We start from the raw sequence: 22,044 nt of genomic DNA on the forward strand, positions 1-22,044 counted from the left end.
ATTTGACCATAGAGTTGAGGGTCCATATCTGGGCTCTCTACTCTGTTCCACTGGTCTATGTGTCTGTTTTTGTGCCACTATCATGCTGTCTTGGTGATTATAGCTATGTAGTACGGCTTGAAATCAGGCAATGATGCTCCCAGCGTTGTTTTTTCTTTTTCAACATTTCCTTGGTGATTTGGGGTCTTTTCTGGTTCCATACAAATTTTAAGATTGTTTGTTCCAGCACTTTGAAAAATACTGTTGGTATTTTGATTGGGATGGCATTGAAAGTATAGATTGCTCTGGGAAGCATAGACATTTTAACAATGTTTATTCTTCTGATCCATGGGCGTGGAATGCTTTTCCATCTTTTTGTGTCTTCTTCAATTTCTTTCATGAGTGTTCTGTATTCCTTGAGTCTAGACCTTTTACGTCTTTAGTAAGGTTTATTACAAGGTGTCTTATGGTTTTTGGTGCTATTGTGAATGGAATCAATTCTCTAATTTCTCTTTCTACAGTTTCGTTGTTAGTACATAAGAAAGCAACTGATTTCTGTGCATTGATTATATATCCTGCCACATTACTGAATTGCTATAAGAGTTCTAGTAATTTGGGGGTGGAGTCTTTTGGGGTTTCCACATAAAGTTCTATGTCATCTGTGAAGAGAGAGAGTTTGACTTCTTCACCAATTTGAGTACTTTTTATTTCTTTTTGTTGTCTGATTGCTGTTGCTAGGACTTCTAGTACTATGTTGAACAATAGTGGCAAGAGTGGGCATCCTAGTTCTGTTCCTGATCTTAGTGGGAAGGCTCTCAGTTTTCCCCATTGAGAATGATATTCGCTGTGGGTTTTTCATAGATGGATTTCATGAAGTTGAGGAATATTCCCTCTATCCCTATACTCTGAAGGTATTACATGTAAACAACGAATCTTGAACACACTACATTAAAAACTAATGATGTATTGTATGGTGATGAACATAACACAATAAAATTTTTAAAAATTGGATTAAAAAACTTATATGCTGCCTGTAACAACAGTATCTTAAAAGGCAAAGAATGAAAAGAATAGACCACATTATCGTTAATCAAAATAAAGCTGGAGTGGCTGTATTAATACAACAAAAAGTAAATTTTAAAACGTTTAGAGTATTTTAAGCTTAGAGGTGACATGTCATTTAGGTGCTCCCCCATTAAGTTTTATAATAAGAGATCACTAACAGCTCTGTGGAAATGACTGTACATTTAGAACAAGAGGCATAGGGCCCGAAACACACTAGACAATCAACAAATTGAAAAACCAAAGTATATGCAGTTATGACAGACTGGCCCAGTATCACCATCTTTGAGGGTTTATGTTTTGTCAATAATATTATTTTAAAATTAATACCCACACTTTATTGTATTTTAAATTTGGCTTCCCCATTACCATTCATTACCACGTGTACAACAAAAGCCTTCTAGGCATGGCGATCCCTGCCTGACTTTCAAGGCTTCATTTAATAAAGGAGGGATTATGAGAAATCATCAAAATACCATAAATATGATACTTACATTTAAGAGCCACTTTGGCTAAATCCTCTACACTTGCAAGTGGTTAATTAATTACATGCTCAAGATTGATCAGTGGACCAGATAAAAACAGTCACAGAGCAAAAGAGAAATTTGTAACTGAAAGATACACACAAACACACACATATATACCTCACAGTCAGATCCTTAGATGTTAATTCTAGCCAGCTGACCCTTTTATCTCTATCTCTAGAAGCTGATCTCACTAGCAGACCTTCAAGTTCTGGGTGGTACTACCGGGGAAGCAGGTCAGGGGTGATGGAGGTAAGAGATAGGGACACAGGAAAAAACTGTGTTGTAGATCAGATTATCCCAAAGTAATGAAGAAAAAAGGGCCTTTTCTTGTAACATTTGCAAACTACCTCATAGTTGAAGGTGACAACTGTCCCCAAATATGCTTAAATGACCAATTCCTGGCCTTCGCTTTAATTTCTCCTATGCCATTTTACAAATTCTTGCTCTTTCCCTGATTCCAGAATATTAATTGCAAAGATGTCTCTGTATTATTGCAAATATAAACCCATTAAGAATGACACCTTACTGTGTTTCTTAGTATTGATTGCTTGCAGTTCTTATTCTCTGTTTCTACATGAGGACAAATAAAAGTCATTCATGGATTTCTTTTTTTTTTTTTTTAAGATTTTATTTATTTATTTGTCAGAGAGAGAGAGAGCGAGAGTGAGCACAGGCAGACAGAGTGGCAGGCAGAGACAGAGAGAGAAGCAGGGTCCCCACCGAGCACGGAGCCTGATGTGGGACTCGATCCCAGGACGCTGGGATCATGACCTGAGCCGAAGGCAGCCGCTTAACCAACTGAGCCACCCCGGCGCCCCCATTCATGGGTTTCTAAAAATAAAATCAATTGCCTTTCAGAAATACATTTGGCTTTTGGGTTTAGGTTTCAGCTCAAGCCATTGATTTGTTGGGTGCGTTTGGGAGCATTCAAACCAAATCACTGTGATGCAGCAACTCTTCTGGCAACTCTTCCATTGTTATTAAGTGTATCTTTAGTCATTAAGTGTATCTGTTCCTTTGTCAGAAGACCCCAGAGCAGCCAGGTCTGTATCTGCATTTGAGGCAAAACGACAGAACTATGGAGATACTGATTAAGGTGTGGTGAGATAAAGGGCAGTCTGACGGCAGGATTCAGGCTATGGCACAGAGCCAAGATTAGGGAAAAATAAGTGGAAACCTGCATTTTGGGGGAGGATGATGGGGGGGGAAATGTAGTCTTTAAATGGCAAGAGAGGTAACTACTAAAAACCAGCAGTCAGAATTATAGATAGTTTCAAAGAAGATTTTAAGAATCCAGTGAGAAATACGGGGCTAAGAACATAGTAGATATAGCTCCTCCTAAGAGAAAAATTTAGAAAAGTAAACAAAGACAAAAGTATATCAAGTAATAGAATGAGAGAGAACAGAATGGTAGATAGAAAATTCAACAATCAAGGGAAGGAGTGTCATGAAGCTAAATGAACTGGTTTTCTCTTAATTACACTCACACTACTGAACACTTTAAAAAAAACTCTGGGTCAGAACTTACGCAAAGCATAAACACAGTGTCAAGAAAACCTGGACCATTTGCATCGGCATGAATGGAACTGGAGGGGATTATTCTAAGTGAAATAAGTCAAGCAGAGAAAGACACTTATCACATAGTTTTATTCATACATGGAACATAAGGAATAGCACAGAGGACTACAGGGGAAGGGAGGGAAAACTGAATGGGAAGAAATCAGAGAGGGAGACAAACCATGAGAGACTCAGGACTCTGGGAAACAAACTGAGGGTTACAGGGGGAGAGGGCTGAGGGTGTGCGGTAACCGGGTGATGGTGATGGGTATTAAGGAGGGCACATGTGGTGATGCACTGGGTGTTATACGCAACTAATGAATTGTTGAACACTATGTCAAAGCTAATGATGTACTATATGCTGGCTAATTGAACATGATAATTTAAAAAAGGAAAAATAAATAAATTTAAATGGAAAAAAAGGGTACTACTCCCCCCCCCTCAAAAAAGGAAAAAAAATCTGACTACAAAGCTGGAGAAACTTACATCCTTTCAGAACATACCAGCATTGATTTGATCAGAATGATTTAGGTGCTTTACTGTGGCTAGTGGTTCCAAGGGCAGCCACCTTCAAAGGAAACATTGATAAAATAGAACTGACAAACTCTACTTGCCCAGAGAATAAAACTTCACTAATGCCACACGGCTTACTGCAGGGAGACACACATCATGTGACATCAGTGAAGAAAAATAGAAAAAAAAAATCGACAATCACAATTTTAACATAAAGCCACCAACTATAAGAATTCCTAAACATATTAAAATTTACACTAAATCGTGACTACTTAGTGTATCAATATAAGTTAATGTACTGTAAGTGTTACACTACACACACACACAATTAGATTTTCTTAGCAGATGGGAACTTGGACAAATATAATATGTCACATAATTTGGTAGTGATGAGGCTGGTGGTATAAAACTTAACATTAGCTCTTTAATAGAGGGGGCAGGGGAATCTCTTTGTTCCCTATCCCATCACTTAAATAAATATAATATGTAGACTTAGATACAAAATTGTCATCTGTGGTAAAGAAAGAAAAATAACATTAATAATGGATAATAGTTGAGTTGCAGGACAGGAAACTTGACCCAATGTTAAAAGAAAGAAAACAAACACATTTATCCTTTCAAAAAGGGCCACGTCTGGTATGGAAGATAAGGATGTCTAATGAAACATACAATTCAATACAAAATGAAAATATAAGCAAAGAAGGTAAAGGAAAAGACAAAACAAAACTCAGATAAGTACTATAATGAACCAGAAAAAATATAAGACCAAATACCATCACCCTCTGTCTCAGGACCACTGCACAAATTAAGTTAAATTGATACTATACAGTTGATTCTGGGTATCCCAGAAAAGTTTTCAAGGACTCTAACTAACCCTTTGCATCCCAGCCAGTTTTCTGTCAAGCAGAGGACGGAAAATGAGGAAAAGGCTTCTCAATGAAGTCAGTCGTCAGGCCACAAGAGTAATGAGCCTGATAAGGCAGTTCACATTCCAGAAACATCTACACTCATCAGGCTCTTCAAGGAAGGACAGAGGATTTCCATCCCATTTGGGCCCTGACTTTCTGAAGATAAAAAATGGTATTTGGTTTCTGCAAAGAAAAGGAGGGCCAGAACTGGTCTAAGCAAAAATGCAATATAAGATAAAGCTTTTTAAAAAACTTTTTCCTTCATTTGTCTTTTGCCCACCTCCTGTATACAACTACTTCTTTGCTAACATATCAAGAACCTTATACCTAGAAACAACTCGGTATGGTGGAAACAAAATATAATACAGAAACCTGAATGTGAATCCTTCTCTTCTGTTTACAGATATGGGGGTTAGGTCACCTACTCGACACTAGTTTCAGCTCTGGCAATCCTAAAGGGCGGCCTTGAGGGATGTATTAGGCAAATGTATTAATCACTGTAGAAAAGTCAAAATAATTTAACTGTCAAGTAGTTACTTGGCTGCTCTATGGTTATTCATTTGATGCAATACTGGTATCATTGAACTGAAACTCCAAAATTACTCTCCCTGCTATCATTCAAACCCTCCTCTAAGTGTAACAAGTCCCAGATATTATATTTAAAAAATAATCACACTAAACTAACATGGAGTCAGATTCTAATCTCTAGCCATCCCACTGCATGGGATGACTTACAAGCAGAGGTCTAACCTGCTGTGTTGTAATATCTTATAGAGTTAAATTCAATTTCTAGTATCTTTTTTTGTCCTCAAGCACAATTTTTATAACAACCATCAAGCTGTTACTGTATGCAACTGGAAGATTTTAATTTCAGGGGATTTCTAAGGCTAAGGTCAGTTGAATAGACCTAGTCAGGTCTACTTAGCTCATATTTCTGGCTCTAACATATATACCTAATATCAGAAGGGAAACTTCTCCTAATCAGGTCTTCAGTAACTGGAATGGTACTCTCAAAGATTGTTCCCATCAACACAAAACAACCATTCTGGCACTGCATCTCAATGCAAGATCTGGGGGTCAGGATAACTGAAGGTAACCAGAACGTTTATCAGTCGGTTCTCACTTTTGTCTCACACCCTCTCCTTGCCTTCGCTGCTTTGTGGAACACTGAATACTGTGTATTTTAAAAATATACAAGGTACAAAAAGTCTAGAATATCTAAACATTGTTCAAGAGGAGTTAATAAATAATTGTGGGGTGAATAAAATCATTGAGAAAGAGGAGGTTATGAAAAGAGACAAGACAGAATCTGACTAAGATGCTGATTTAAGTATTAGAAGAAACAGGAAAAGAGTCAGGGAAGGAGTCAGACAAGCAGCACACGGGAGCCAGAGGACAAAACGAGCAGCGAGTAGATAAAGCCAACAGGGTGAAATGTTCACCACAGGTTGAGAGTCTACAGGCAATACACAAGAAGACTTACGTTGGATTTGGAATTATAAGGTTGTGCATAACCTGAAAATAATTCTTAACACATTATGGGAGGAAGACATGCATACAACAAGCAAGAGGATCAGAGAACAGGAGAGAACATGCTGACTGAACCTTAGGAAATGAGTCAAAGCAACACAGTGAGCCCTCAACTGGATCTCAACATATGAGAAGAAAAACATTTAAAACACAAGTCTGATGAGGAGGAGGATAGCAGCTAACAGCATTGGGTACTGATTCACTACTGACCACCCACAAATGCTCTCCTTTAAATCTTACCACAATCTAACGAGGTACGTTCTAAATTCACATACATTTTGTAAATAAGAAAATGAAATTGAAGGGTGTTAAGAGAATTATTTATAGTTTCATAGCTAGTATATGGTAAATTAACTATTCAAACCCAGACCTGTCTAACTGGTCTAGGAATGCAATGAAGGATATTTGAAGGAATTTGGAATATCAAGACCACGTTTTTTAACCCAGATTCATGTTTCACTACTAGGAAGATGTTGCATAGCAAGCCTCAGTAAGCCTAGAGGTAGATAGCGTTAGTATTTCCATATTTAGAATAAATCATGAAGTACCTCATGGTAAATTCATTCATTCATTCATCAGATACCTATGGAGTGCTTATTATATGCCAAATACTGTTCAAGACATTAGGAATTCACCAAAAGATAACTGAAAAAATGACTCCTGAGATGACACTCTTACGATAGACTTAATAGATGGGTTAATGGGCATATAATGAGAAGACAATGAATACTTGCGAGAAAAATAAAGTAGAGATGAGGAAAAGAAGTGCTTTGGGCAAGGGGTCATGCAATTTCAGAGTACTCAGAAAAGACCTCCACAAGTTGACATAGGAACAAAGACTGTAAGGACATTAAGAAGCATGCCATTTTGGATATCTGGTAGAAGCAAGGTCCAAGGAGTAAACAGCAAATATAAAATCCTCAAGAATGTGACTGGCATTGCAAGGAATAGTAGAGGCCATGTGGTTAAAGCAGAGTTAGCCAAGAGAGCTCAGGAGAGCTCAGTAGAAGATGAGCCAAGAACACCGAGGCAATAGCAGATTCTAGAGGCAACCACTGCCAGGGACTTGGGATTTTTCTCTGAGGTGGGAAGCCATTCTAGGATTATAGGTAGAGAGAATATTATCTGACTTAGATCACCGGCTGTTGGGTTAAAAATAGACTGGTTGAAGAGAAATGGAGTTAGGGACTATTTAATATCAAATCTTTCACATGTTTTACATACATGTTACACAAAAAACACAAGCAAACACTGAACCTTTCTGTCATCAAGTGAATAAAGGGGGAGGATCAAGACAAATCAGAGCTGAAAATTCAAACTTTGTGAGAAACTCAACAGTTAGGAACTCCTTGAAAGAGCTTATTATTCTGATTATGCTGTGTTTTCATTAGTTCTAATAAATTAAGGAATTGCAAAGTTATTTAATATAACTGACATTCTACTAATTTCAAGGGAACAAGGGTAACAAAAGCTCGTAAGAGAATTCGTTTAGAGCTCAATTCAACTTACCCTCCCACTCTACAGAGAATACAATTGGTAGTATGGGAGTGATTTTTCCCCCTTGCTGGCAGGATTTGATATTACTATTTTTATGTCGATTTGAACTAAATGAACTCAATCCCTTCATGAAACGAGAGGGTTATTTTATCATGGAATATGCCTACATACTTTTGGCATTTTAACTTTATCTTATTTTATGATATAGGCATTATACCTTTAGTGAGATGATATGCTAGAGATTATCCCATTTTCTTTCATACAAGTGCAAGATTTAGAGGCAAAAGAAGTCTTGTCTTTCTTTCCACAGACACATATTCTCATGAACATGAGCTTCTTTCCAAAGGTCCCTGATGAATTATATTCTACAAATGCCAAATAGCCCTCTCACCCCGGCTCACACTTAGTTTTTGAAACAAACTGCAATAGTGTCATACTATAAAATCACCTGGTACAATTCCCTAGACCGGGGATTACAATTTCCCTCAGAGAGGTGGTAGCTGTAAAAACAAACAAAACCTTGCTGATGGTGAGTTCCTCTCTTGAGAGAAGACTGGGGGGAGAAAAAAAACAAAAAAAAAAAAAACAAAAAAGCACGAGGGTTTGCATATTGTGTCTTGCCCTTCACTGCCTCCTGTGTTGCATTTCTAATTCACTCCCTATAGGTGATCTCCTCCAGAACCACAGTTTTAAATACCCTGGCCCCAAATCTATGCTTCCAGCCCTGAAGTCCCAGCTTCCATCCCAACTTCATACATCATGTCTACCTAGAGGTCTACAGACATGTTAAGTGATGCTCCTTCCCAGTCTGTTCCTCTTGCAAGCCTTTCCTCATCTCTGTGACTGGAAATGCTTATCTTTCTAGTTACACAGGTCAAGAAATTTGGAGTCAGCCTGATTTCTTTCATATCCGGAATCCAATCTATCCAAATACATCCAGATTCTGACCATTGCTTTCCAGTTACTTTGCCATCCAGTCTATCAAGCCAGTACTATTTCTCACCTTCATCATTAAATCATTAGAATGGCATACTAACTGGCCATTGCCTTCAATTTATGCCCCCTCCCCACAACCTGTTCCCCCTCACAGTTGCCAGAATAATACTCAAAGTCTGATCATTTCACTTATTTCAAACTCTGATGACTTTCTTAGAATAAAATCCACGGGCCTCACGCCATGACATCAAGGCCTCGTGGTCTAACTTCAACCCCTACATCCCCTTTCATCTCCTTACTCTGCCACAACCACTGGCCTTGGCTGTACCACATTCACTTATCCCTCAAAGCCTTGGTGCTTGTGGGTCCCTCCATCTATACTGTGCTTCCCTCAAGACAGCCACAGAGCTAACTACAGTCACATGAATTTTGGCTAAATATTATCTCTTCTGGCCTTGTTAATCTCACACACACATGTATGCACCCTCACTCCCCACTTCCTGAGGAGTATATATTATTACTTGATATTACCTTGTGTTTTTGTCTATGTGTATATTGTTATCTTCAGAAATGTAAGACCAACAAGGAATAAGAGACACATCCAATGCACTTCACCCAGGGCTTGGAGCAATGCCCAGTGCACAGTAGGTAGTCAATAAGTATTTATCAAACGCACAAATGAATGAATCATTTCTGAACCTCAAGAGACAAGTATTAAAATAAAAAGATCAGATAGATAGTGGTGCAGTTACCGATACAATTTCAAGGTCACAATTCTTCCATAAAATATCTGGCGATCTCAGCCCCCTGTAACATCAGAAGGCCAGGGCCTACACTATTAGAAAAAATGCTACCTGGAGCCATTTCTTGAGAATCTCATGCAAGCTCCAATCAATATTAGAATGATTCTTAATATATACTCAATCTATTGGCAGTGAAGCCATGTTAAACTCAGTCATAAGAAAACCTCCAATTTTCTGTGTATTTCAGTATATTTGGTTGAATCGATTCATCTGTTACACATTATTGTGTATTACCTATTGTACTTGTAAAGAGAAGATGTTAAGTGGACTTTTAAAGGTTTTGTCTAACTCCATTGTGTCATGTGTACAAAGAACTACAAAAAAAAGAATCTTTGTGGAACAAGATCTTCTATGAAAATCTTAGAGTAGGATGGCAAGGTGAAAATACCTTCCAGCTGACAACTGATTTTAACTACTCACACCAACAAAATTTCTTTAAGTTTAATATTGTGAATATTTTGGCTTAAACTACTGAAGGTGACAGAAGACAAAAATCAGAACATAAGAAAAATTACAGAAGTTCTAAATGTCTGCAGAATTTTAGCTGCAAATCAATGAGAATTGAAAGCAAGCTAAATTAATAAGCCTTGAACTAGGTGAAAGAAAAACCATCTGTGCTAGTGAGCCTATATTAAGTCCTGGATCCTGGTAGAAGCATGTCAAGAAGGTTGCAAAGCAGAGTGACAAGAATAACTGAACAACAGCTGAATGTTTAGGATCATAAGAGAAGCAGACCTCTAAGATTTAAATAGCTATGACTCTAGTTATAATCATTTATTATTCTAAACAAATGTCCTCCCTGGGTAGTGAAAGATTTGCAGATGAGTTTGCCAAAGTGCTGTCTAAAGCATCATGAAATTTGAGAGAACTTGGACTCCAGGACAGGCACCAAAAAGCAGAAGACAAAACAGAACTCTATATTCCAAGAGAAGAGATTAGCAAGATTTCTCTCATTGACAGACGAGATGGAAGATGAAGTATCAAAGAGAAAAGGAAGAAATAATTGCAAGAAACCAAAATGGAAAAGAAATCGTATCATACTAACGTCATATCTTTTACTAGTTTTAAAGTGAGAACTCTGTGAAACATGACTGATCTTGCAGCAGGACATTTGCAAAGCTCTCAAAATAACCAGTACTCAAAGTATGAAACACAGACGTGGGAGATATTTAGTCTGGAAAAGCAATACTTCAGTGGATATATGCTTTCAGATTCCTTACCTCTCTTGCTCAGTCTTTCCTAAAGGTGTTTCAATAAACCATGATTCTTACACCAAATCACAATTTCCTCAACACCTATATGAAATAAAACCACTAAGTACCATAGGAAATGCTCTACAGGATACCCTGAATATTCAATGCACTTTAAAAAAAAATGGCCTTCTGAGTTAAAAGAGCAACAAGGTAAGGGTCCAATTAGGTGTGATATCAAAGGATCGTAACATATTGTGACAAGTGAGCAAGTAGCAGCATTACACAGGGCAGTTAAGGTCTACTTTTTTTTTTTAAGATTTTATTTATTTGACAGACAGAGATCACAAATTGGTAGAGATGCAGGCAGAGAGCGAGGGGAAGGCAAACTCCCTGCTGAGCAGAGAGCCCGATGAGGGGCTCGATCCCAGGGTCCTGGGATTGTGACCTGAGCCGAAGGCAGAGGCTTTAACCCACTGAGCCACCCAGGCGCCCCTACATTTTCATTTTAAAAAGTGAGTTTATGTCTCCTGAGGCAAGGGAAACAAAAGCAAAAATAAACTAATGGGACATCAAAATGAAAAGCTTCTGCATAGCAAAGGAAACAACAAAACTGAAAGGCAGACCTATGGAGCAGGAGAAAATATTTACAAACGATATATCTGATAAAGGGTTAGTATCCAAAATAAAGAACTTACCAAACTCAACACCCCAAAAATGAATAATCCAATTAAAAACTGAGCAGAAGACATGAACAGGCATTTTTCAAAAGTAGAAATAGAGATGGCCAACAGACACATGAAAAGATGCTTGACATCACTCATCATCAGGGAAATGAGAATCAAAACTACAATGAGATATCACCTCATAGCTGTCAGAATGACTAAAACCAACAACATAAGAAACAACAGGTATTGGTGAAGATGTGGAGAAAGTAAAACCCCCACACACTTTTGGTAGGAATGCAAACTGGTGCAGCCACTCTGGAAAATAATATGGAGGTTTCTCAAAAAGTTAAAAATAGAAGTACCTTAGGATCCACCAATTGAACCAGGAGGTATTTATCTGAAGGAAAAAATGCTGACTCAAAGGACTACATGCCCCTCAATGTTTACAGCAGCTTTATCTATGATAGCCAAATTTTGAAAACAGCCCACCTGTCCATCGACTAATGATTGGATAAAGAAGAGGTGGTGTGTGTATGTGTTTCAACACAAACAAACATACATACACACACACCAGAATATTACTCAGCCATAAAAAAGAATGAAATCTTGTCATTTGCAATGACACGGGTGGAACTAGAGAGTACTATGTTAAGCAAAGTCAGTCAGTCAGAGAAAAATAAACACTATATGATTTTACTCATATGTGGAATTTAAGAAACAGAACAAATGAGCAAAGGGGAAAATGAGGGGGTAGAGGAAGAAGGAGGGAGAAAGATGGGCAAACCAAGAAACACCTGTAACTATGAGGAACAAACTGATGGTTACTAGAGGGAGGTAGGTGGGGAGATGGGTTAAATAGGTGATGGGGACTAAGGAGTATACTTGTGATGAGCACCAGGTGTTATATGGAAGTGCTGAACCACTGTATTGTACACCTGAAATTAATATTACACTGTATGTTAATTAACTGGAATTTAAATTTAAACTTTTTTTAAAAGTGATTTTAAAAGACATTTGTTTTAGGGCAATAACAATATCCATATGATACCATAATGATGGATATACATCACTATACTTTTGTCTAAACCCAGAAAATGTACAACACCAAGAGTGAACTGTAAACTATGAAATTTCAGTGATAATAATGTGTCAGTGCAGATTCATCAACTGTAATAAATGCACCACGCTAGGATGTTGATAACGGGGGAGGCCACGGATGTGGTAGGGGGAGGCTATATGGGAAATTTCTGTACCTTCCCCCCGCAATATTGCTGTGAACCAAAAACTGCTTTAAAACAGCAAAATCTTCTTTAAAAAACTCTTCAAATTTTGTTATTTTATTGTTCTTACCATATATTTTCTCTCCTTTCTGTTCATCTCTTATTTTATATATGCATTTAGTTACTATCATATGGTCACCATGTGCCGGAAGATACACTATGTGTTGGAAATATAAAGATAAACATGAGCTACTTCAGCTTATAGAAAATTCTGAACATAATGAAGACCGTCCTGTGTAAAAGAACACTTATGTTCTAGGGGAATAAGAGCCATTTGGAGATATGCATAGGACATTACAGTAACAAAGAGGAAGGATACTGAATTTTACAGGAAAAGTATTCCAGAGAAGGGAAAACTAAGACTAGAGGAGGAGGGGAGGCAAGAATGCTTCATTAAAGACGGAGTTCTTGGTTTATGGGAAGAAGGGGCTTCTAGAAAGACCTGAGGAAACATTTGGGTGATGGGTATGCTCATTACCTTGATTATGGTGATGGTTTCATTATCTATTTCATTATATACTGCAAAATCAAATTCTACAAATGTTAAATGTGCATTTTATTGTATATCAATTATACTTTCATGATTTTTTTTTAAGGTCTAATGCTGTTTGAAAGAACTGCACACATCCATGTAAGAGCAATGGGAAGCAAATGAAGAACTTTAGGGAGGCAGTGAAGGATAGTCTGTGGTATTTCACACTCATTTTGTATCTTTATAGATGTTTCCTCCAGTCAAACTAAAGACTGAATCACCTGGTCCTATTATAAATAAGGAACCATGCTCTTCTTATATACAAAGGACCATGCGCGTCTGTATACCCAGGATAAATTCCTGTCATTAAATGAGTAACATGGGTCTTCTTTATCTCAACTTACTTTTAAAACCAAACTTTGAAAGTGCCAGAAAACAGCATACATCATAAATAAAAGCAGAGAGACAAGTGAGAAGCATTAAGAAAAATTGCCAATATTTATAAAGAAGTAACAAAAAGATTACATAAGATTCTACAAACTAGAAGGAAAAAAGAGTAAAACAAAAGATATTATAGGCAGTTCTAAGAAGAAAAATAATATATAATAACTGCTTCAATATCATCTCATAAACAAAAAATATAAAGTAAAATATATACAAACAAGTGAAAAAAAAGATAATATTAAATATCGGTGACTATACCAGGAAAAAAAAAATCCACACATACTGTTTCTAAAAGTATACGTTGACACATGTATCTTGGAAAAGTAATTTAGCAATAACTATCAAGATAAAAAATACCTTTAACCTAGCAACTGAAATTCTGGGACTCTTTCCTAAAAAAATAATATTAATAACAAAGCTAACTTTTACAAAGAGTTTATCATTTTAAGAGGATTTACACATATTCACTGTATTGATTTTTCAATACTCAGGAGAACGCAATGCAGATAGGCACTGTTTCTGTCACTGTGATTGGAAGAATGATGATCCCTTAAATATAACCACTATTCCCTAACACTTTTACATGTCAAAGGGACTTTGCAGATGTGATTAAATTAGGGATCGTTAGAAAGGGAGATTAAACTGGAGTATCCAAATAGGCCCCAAATAATCAGAGGGCTCTTATAAAAGGAGAGGAGAGGGTCAGATAAGATGTGATGATAAAAGTCAGAGTGATGCTGGACCATGAGCCAAGGAAAGTGAGCAGTCTCCAGAAGCTGGAAAAAGGAAACAACTATCCTTCCATAGCCATCAGAAGGAATACAGCCCTGATGACCCATTTTGAACTTCTGACCCCCAAACAACTTTTGTTGTTTGAAGTCACTAAGTTAGTGGGTAATTTGTTACAGCAGTACAAGGAAATAATATAGTCCCATCTCATAAATAAGAAAATTGAGGTACAGAAAATAAGTACCCAAGAACACACAGCTAATAAGGTTGGTCTAGGATTGAAACCCATAGTCCACACTCACAACATCTAAGATGCACTGCCTTCAAATGTATATATAAAGATGAATGCAGAATTACTCTTTTAAAAAACCCCGGGAACATACATTTTTTTTTAAATGGGTATTGACATAATATTTCTGAATAAAATTTTAAAATACATACAGGAAGATGTATACAAAATTATTTTAAAACCCTCTAACTAACCAACCTTCTTTAGAGGAATAGTTAAAAGAAAAAGTCACAGTAGAGACCATAAAATACCATTCAAGAATTTAAAACCAGGGATCAGGAGAAGAATAAATGAAACAAGATGGGATTGGGAGGGAGACAAACCATAAATGACTCTTAATCTCACAAAACAAACTGGGGGTTGCTGGGGGGAGGTGGGATTGGGAGAGGGGGAGCGGGCTATGGACATTGGGGAGGGGAGGCGAACCATAAGAGACTATGGACTCTGAAAAACAACCTGAGGGTTTTGAAGGGTCAGGGGTGGGAGGTTGGGGGAACAGGTGGTGGGTAATGGGGAGGGCACGTTTTGCATGGAGCACTGGGTGTTGTGCAAAAAGAATGAATACTGTTACGCTGAAAAAATAAATAAAATGGAAAAAAAAAAAAAGAATTTAAAACCAGGGAGACCTGGGTGGCTCTGTTGGCTCAGGTCATGATGCCAGAATTCTGGGGTTGAGTCCCACATTGGGCTCCTTGCTCAGTGGGGAGACTGCTTCTCCCTCTGCCTGCCCTTCTCCCTGCTTGTGCTTTCTCTGACAAATAAAATCTTTAAAAAAAAATTTTTTTAAACCAGTACATCATGAAAATAACTATCTCCAAAATATATTTTTTACAGTGAAAAAGTTTCAGAACAATATATTTTTCCTAATATTCACATGAACACGCATGTATTTGGGAATACAGAGAAACAGGATTGGAGGTCCAACAAAATGTTGAAAATAATTTGTATGGAATGCAGTGAGCTAGTGAGATACAAGGAACTTCCACATTGTATTCACTATTTTTATACGTTATTTGAATGTTTTACAACAAGAATATTAGGGTATATTTTAAAACAGGCATTTTTAATGCAGGGAAATATGCATAAATATCCTACATCAGTTTTTGATTAAAACAACAACAACAAAACAAAACAAAACAACGGAGGGCTCTCCTGCACAAAGTTTAAAAACCCTGCCCTATAGTGACACCAAATGGTGGCAGCTCAAAATACAGAATATAAACAGGACATTTGTTCAGTTCAACCTTCCTATAAATGTTTTAATCCCTTTGAAGAACAGACAGCTTAAGAGAACTAAGTAATGTGGAGACAAATACTCAAAAACCTAGAATTTTTAATCAAAGAAAGTCTAATACCTCAAGTTTCAAATGCAAATTTTTAGGCATTTTTCCAAACTTCAACTCATCTTCTGATCCCACTGAATATTCATACATCTAACTTCTCCTACAGTTAAACCATGACACTGTGAGAACAGTGATTTTACCTAATGGTTTACTGATGAAAGAAACTGCAAATATAAAAAAATAGTTATACAACTAAAATCTGGTTCTACTCAATGGGAGTAAACCTTCAGTAAGTAGGCAATATTTTGGGAGGATAAATGAGGAGGTATTAGAGCTGACGAGGGAAGGAAGAAATCCAAGAAAAAAGGTAGGCAAGTATATTTTCACTTCTTCACTTATTGATGGAAAGTTAAGTTGAATAAAGGATGAGGAGAGGGCATAGCAAATATAAAAATATATCTCAACAACAAAGAGAGTCCTGAACTGTCCAGGGGAAAGAATATTTCAAATTAGGATTTTTGAAGGGATATTATTTTTCATATGTCAACATCTCCCAGAAAACCTAGGACATATAAGATTAGTCTACTCAGCTACAAAAACAACTTAATAGTATCATTAGACTATTAGACCCTGAATTCATAGCACTGGAGGATCAATTCCAAAAGGTACCAGACCACCACCAGCATCACCATCACAACTAGACTACAGAGCACAGATGCGACCAGACCCAGAGCAGCTAACAACTGTCCTACTCTAACTGGCCAATATCCAAGTCATAAAGATTGAAAAGAGAATTAGTTCAGAAAGGTACCTCAAGACTCTGAATTATTAAAAGTAACAGATGAGTGACTAAAATCTTCATAGCATGGAAGTACCTGCATCTGGTATTCAGCATTAAACTTTTTTTTGGATAGTGACAGTATCTCCATTAAAAAATTTTGCTTCCAGTTTCAAGGGGAAAATAAAGGGCATATGAAATACTATGTTATAGAAAACCAGGAGAGAATACAGACATATCAAAGTCAATCAGAGAAAGATAATTATATGATCTCACTCATATGTGGAATTTAAGAAAGAAAACACTGTACCATAGGGGAATCCTAAAACAACACAAAATCAGAGGAGACAAACCACAACAGACTCTTAATCATAAGAAACAAACTGAGCGTTGCTGGAGGGGAGGTGGGTTGGGAGATGGGATAACGGGGTGATGGGCATTAAAGAGGGCACATGATGTAATGAGCTCTGGGTATTATAAAAGACTAATGAATCACTGACCTCTACCTCTGAAACCAATAATACATTAATGTTAAATAATTGAATTTAAATTTAAAAAAATAAAATATAAAATATATTTTAAAAAGAAAGCTTCAGGAACATAAAATTTCACGACTATTTGCATTTCTCAGTAGCCTATTTGTATACCACACTCTATAACAGGACACAGAGCCCTAAAAAGTTGTGTCTAAGTAATACATGACAAAAGTTAAAGCATATTTCTAACTTACATGTTATATCTTATATATTCGAATTGGTCTTCAGTTGACATTGGTTACTAGCATTTTGGATGTTTACTTTTGCACATTGCCTTTCTATCAAAGAGAAAATAAACAAATGCCAATGTCCTGGTGGAGCTGCTTTTTACTGTTTTACATAATTCCTTAGGGGAATTGAGGTCAATTATATAACACAAACAACTATAGTGATTTTATTGTATCAAATTTTGATGCTGGTTGAAATGGAACACACCTTTCTGAGAAATCTGTATGTAATTCACATGAATCAAATCAATAAATTTATATTAGTTGATGAAAGAAAAATTTAAACTAGCAAATAATGTAATTGTAGAGTTTTAACTGATTTTTTTTAAGTTAGAGTTGGAGAGCAAGAGAGCAAGAGGAAGGGGGGAAGGAAAGAGAATCTTAAGCAGGCTCCACACCCAATGTGGAACCTGATGATGTGGGGAATGATCTCACGTCCCTGAGATCCTAACCAAGAGCTGGGACAACAAACTGGCTGAGCTACCCTTAACCGATTTTTGTTAAAAGGAATACAATATAGAAATCACTATCAGGTTATAGAACCTGAACGTGACACAGAGCTAAAAGTAAGTCTCTCTTGGGTGAAAATGAAAAGGTAAGTGTTGGCCTTTTGGGGGGGTGCAAAGGCTATCCTAACTCTTGCCTATTCCTTATCTGTGAAACATTGATAGTTTTTAGGTAAAAATAATTAGTACTTTAAATCTAAGTTTAGTCAATGAGTAAATATTTTTCTACAAGATCAAAGTCATGTAGGAATCTGCAGTTACCCCAAAGTAATAGCCCATCTTTGATAAAAACATAATTAAGTTTATTACTTTAAAAATGAAACAGTATAATAAGAATCAAAGAAATATACATGATCATTATAACCAGTTCCCTAAAACCACCAAATCATGTTACTTATATTACCCTGAAAAATTGAAAAAATACCACTCTTTAAAGAAACTTAATATTGAGCTTTTAATTCAAAAAGAACCAAAAACTTGAGGCATCCCACAGTGTTCTGTAATTTTTGGCCATCATATTTTTTGGTAATTCTCAAGTACTGTTTAGAACTTTAAGCAGGTTTCCCCCTCTTTTTTTTGGTGAGGGGGAGAGGTGTCTGAGAGGTAGAGGGAGATTGGCAGTGGTGACAAGTTGCAATGGAAGAAGGTAAAGTTGAAGAACATTATGATTTGACAAAATAAATAAATAAATAAATATAAATATACACACACACACACACACACACACACACACACACACACTGTATTTCCCCCCTCAATTTTCTTTTTCCTTTCTTCATGAAAGAAATTATGTCTTAAAATTTTAGTACCACACAAACTAGAACTTACAAAAATGTCTTCAAGAATATTCACAATCAACATATGATAAAGCACTGTTCATATTATTTATAGCCAATGTTTTTCAATATAATTACTCTTTCTACATTAAATTTCATTTGCAATCAGGTACGACCCAGCATAGAATGTGTAGATTCAAGGTCAACTTTGAGTCAAGGTGTCTCGAAATGGAAGTGGTCCATCTCTGTCTGAAAATCAAAACTATAACCTCTAGCACTACGATAACACTGCTTGTAAATCATGGCTCTTTGACGTGAACTACAGATTTTCGAAGGAGAGCATAATCTGGCTATTTTAAATACACCTAAAATAACTGCAAGTTTGAGCTCATTCTTCTGTGAAAATCACTAAAACATGGCAAGAATTTTACATTTTCTCTGTGATGATGCGCAGTGTAAAATGTTACTTGCTAAATATGCATTTTCACATAAGCTTGTGTGTGTTTCAGATTTAATGTGAATGGGAAATACTTTAAAACTGTAATTTTACATTTTGTAATCTTCATTCAAAAGTCAAAAAAGATGGGCAAAAAAGTCTGTGGTTAAAAACTTAATGCAAATTCTCCCTTACTCACTTATTCCCAATGGAAGACAGTGTAGGTAGAGCATCAAATAGGGATCGAAAGAAAGACAATGGGATCAGGTAATAGAATATAAAGCAAAGGAGGAAATACAGAAGAAAGAGAAAAAGAGAAGATAAAATGGTACTCTAGAGAACTGGGTAAGAAAAAAGAAAAACATTTTTGTAAATAAGTTAAAAAAAACTTTATAATCAAAATTTTAAGATAATGAATAGGGGAAAACCCTTTATTTTCTCCTTTCTGTGTTCTAATCAGAGTTTTGTGAACTCAGGAAGGGGACAGGTGCTGCAGAGAGGGGTGAGGAGAATGGGTTTATGAAGGAACAGGAAGTAGTTTAAGAGCAAATGCCTACAACAAGCAAAATATGGTATGCAGACAGTCCTTTAGTTAGCCAACCCAAATTTTCAAAATTATATCAAATACAATTCTATCATATCCCTGGAGGTTGGTAATAGAACTGAAGATAAAAGGGAAAAAAAGAATCTTATATATAAAAAAGAAATGGGGGCACCTGGGTGGCTCAGTTGGTTAAGCATCTGCTTTTGGCTCAGGTTATGATCCCAGGGATCGAGCCCTGTGTCAGACAGACTCTGTGCTCAATGGAGAGTCTCTTTCTCCCTCTCTCTCTGCCACTCCCCCTGCTTGTCTCTCTCTCTCTCTCTCTCTCTTATCCTCTCTCAAATAAGTAAAATCTTTAAAAAAATTAAAAAGAAATGAAACACTAAAGTATTGTCATGATGACTAAACGTAACCAACCTCAAAATGATAATGGTAGGAAAAAAGAACAGAAGAAAGCTTGATAAAATCTTAATTTTAAGTTGCAACTCAGCTAATATATAACATTGGCAAGTATTTTCACCTCTTCGGACCCCAACTTCTATAAAATAGGAGACTGGGACGAGATAATTATCAAGGGGTCTCAAAGATTTTTTCTTAAAAAGGTATTCATTTTTCATCCTCATTGCCAAAAAGGAGACTGTATTTCTAATTCCAGAGTCCAAAATAGGAGATGAACGGAGGTGGGCAAAAGAACAAGAAACTGAAGCTATTCTTGCAATATGTTGGAACACATAAGCTTCAGAATAAAACATAAATATACCCTTCTGCCATAGGAGTGCAGTTTTCACCTACATTCTGACATGAAAGAGAGAACACACACACACACACACACACACACACACACACACACACACACACACACACACAATCATGCTCATGCTTCTAAAAGACTCCTTGGACTTCCCTTAAGGCTACTGTTTCAATATATATATATATTTGAAATCAAGATAATTTTTCATAAATATCCTGAGGTTAAAAAAAGGCAAGATGGACACTGAAGGTTTATGAAACAATCCTGATGGGAAAAGGCCTGACCTTTCCTTTCCTGTGTGGCACAGTATAAAACCCCACCCAGAAGAGCAAAGGTTGAGAGCTGGACGGTACTTACCACAACAGCAAACTGCTCGGGTTCACATAAGTTGTTATAGTCATTCTTGAACTGAGACAATGAACTTAACTGTTCTTGATCAGGAAGATGTTTTATTAGGTTCTAAAAATTAAAACCACAAGAAAATATCTTCACCAAATGTGCTTTTTGAATTCTAGAAAGACTTATTAATTAGCTATGGGAAAGAAACCACTGAAAAAGTCAACCTTTCCTTTTGTTTCTAGGTAACCTCAGCCTTGTACTCAGCCTTACACTACATTCTCTGTGTCCTGAAAGCAGTCAATTTTCCTCTTCTCTCTCCAGAGTTATATATTCAAATCAAGTGCTACTGAATGTTTATTTGATTAACCATAAAACTGAGAAAGAAAAACTCAACCTACACCAAAGGAACAGATTTCTCACCTGGGTAAATGTGATCAATTACATTTCAGCTTTAGGGAATTAAATGTCAGAAATTTCAGGCAAAGCCAAACAGTTTAACGCTTCATTCAAGGGGATAAAAGAAATTATCATACTGCTACTAAAAGGCAAGAAAAAGAAATGAAATTCAGGAAATTTTAATGAAACTGCTTGCAAGATTTAATGAACATGATTACAGTTTTAATAATAAAAATTAAAGTAGCCCTAAAACAAACTTTTCTGATGGGAAGGTAAACTTGGGAAGGCACTAAAGACATAGAATGATATACTTTGCAGATAAAAAGCCTATAGGGAGATCCTTTAGGAACTTAAGTACCCATGGTCTTTTGCCTATAGCATCAGCTGTCCAGAAACCACGGGCTCTGGGTTATTTCAGCTCCTTTGTCTTTTATCCATGGCCTTTCCCAAGCCACACATTTAGACAAGAGAAACACTCCCAATGGAGAAAGGCCAAATAAACACACAAATTATCTTCCCTGTTAAGATTTTAATGATTACACAATCCTGGAGACAAAGTCTACACAGATCCTCTGTATCAAAAATAATTGACTATAACAGTGTTATAAGCAAGTTAGTGTCCTGATATTAAAATTAAGAAAAAGAGTGGTTGGTGCTCACAACTCCAGATTATAACATCAGTATACTCTGTACAAAACCAAGTCAAGTATAAGTTATAATTAAGCCTACATCATGCTATATATATATATATATATATATATTTATGGGGAAAAACTCCCCCCCCCCGAAAAGGTGTCATTAGTTAAAAATAATGTTAGAGGACATTCTATATCAAAGGAGTTAGATCAAAGAACAAGTTTTGGACTCACTGTGTACCTTTGGAAAAAAACTTGGTTGACTGGCCAAAAACAAACAAAAAAAGTGACAATTTAAGATCACCCCTAAAAAAGTATTTACTATTAAAACTACCAACTGAATAAAAGCAATAGAGGATTTTTCCATACAAATAGAAATTTCTCTTATGAAAATTGCCTGAGGCCCAAAGACCCAGTTATTTATGTTTCCTTCAACCATTCTAGCTGACAGCT

The 22,044-nt window shown here is 36.5% G+C and overlaps 1 protein-coding gene across 2 annotated transcripts in view; it reads right to left on the reverse strand.

The window, feature by feature from the left end:
- The window catches only part of DIAPH3 (diaphanous related formin 3), a 512,673-nt gene that overhangs the window by 253,424 nt on the left and 237,205 nt on the right, over window positions 1-22,044 (reverse strand). For both annotated transcript variants that reach the window (XM_046028127.1, XM_046028128.1), the window contains one exon: window positions 20,579-20,680. In XM_046028127.1, coding sequence (XP_045884083.1) covers window positions 20,579-20,680 — 102 coding nt within the window. The remainder of the gene's footprint in view (window positions 1-20,578; window positions 20,681-22,044) is intronic.

The sequence above is a fragment of the Meles meles genome, chromosome 14 (assembly GCF_922984935.1).
Source record: "Meles meles chromosome 14, mMelMel3.1 paternal haplotype, whole genome shotgun sequence".
Classification (NCBI taxonomy): domain Eukaryota; kingdom Metazoa; phylum Chordata; class Mammalia; order Carnivora; family Mustelidae; genus Meles; species Meles meles.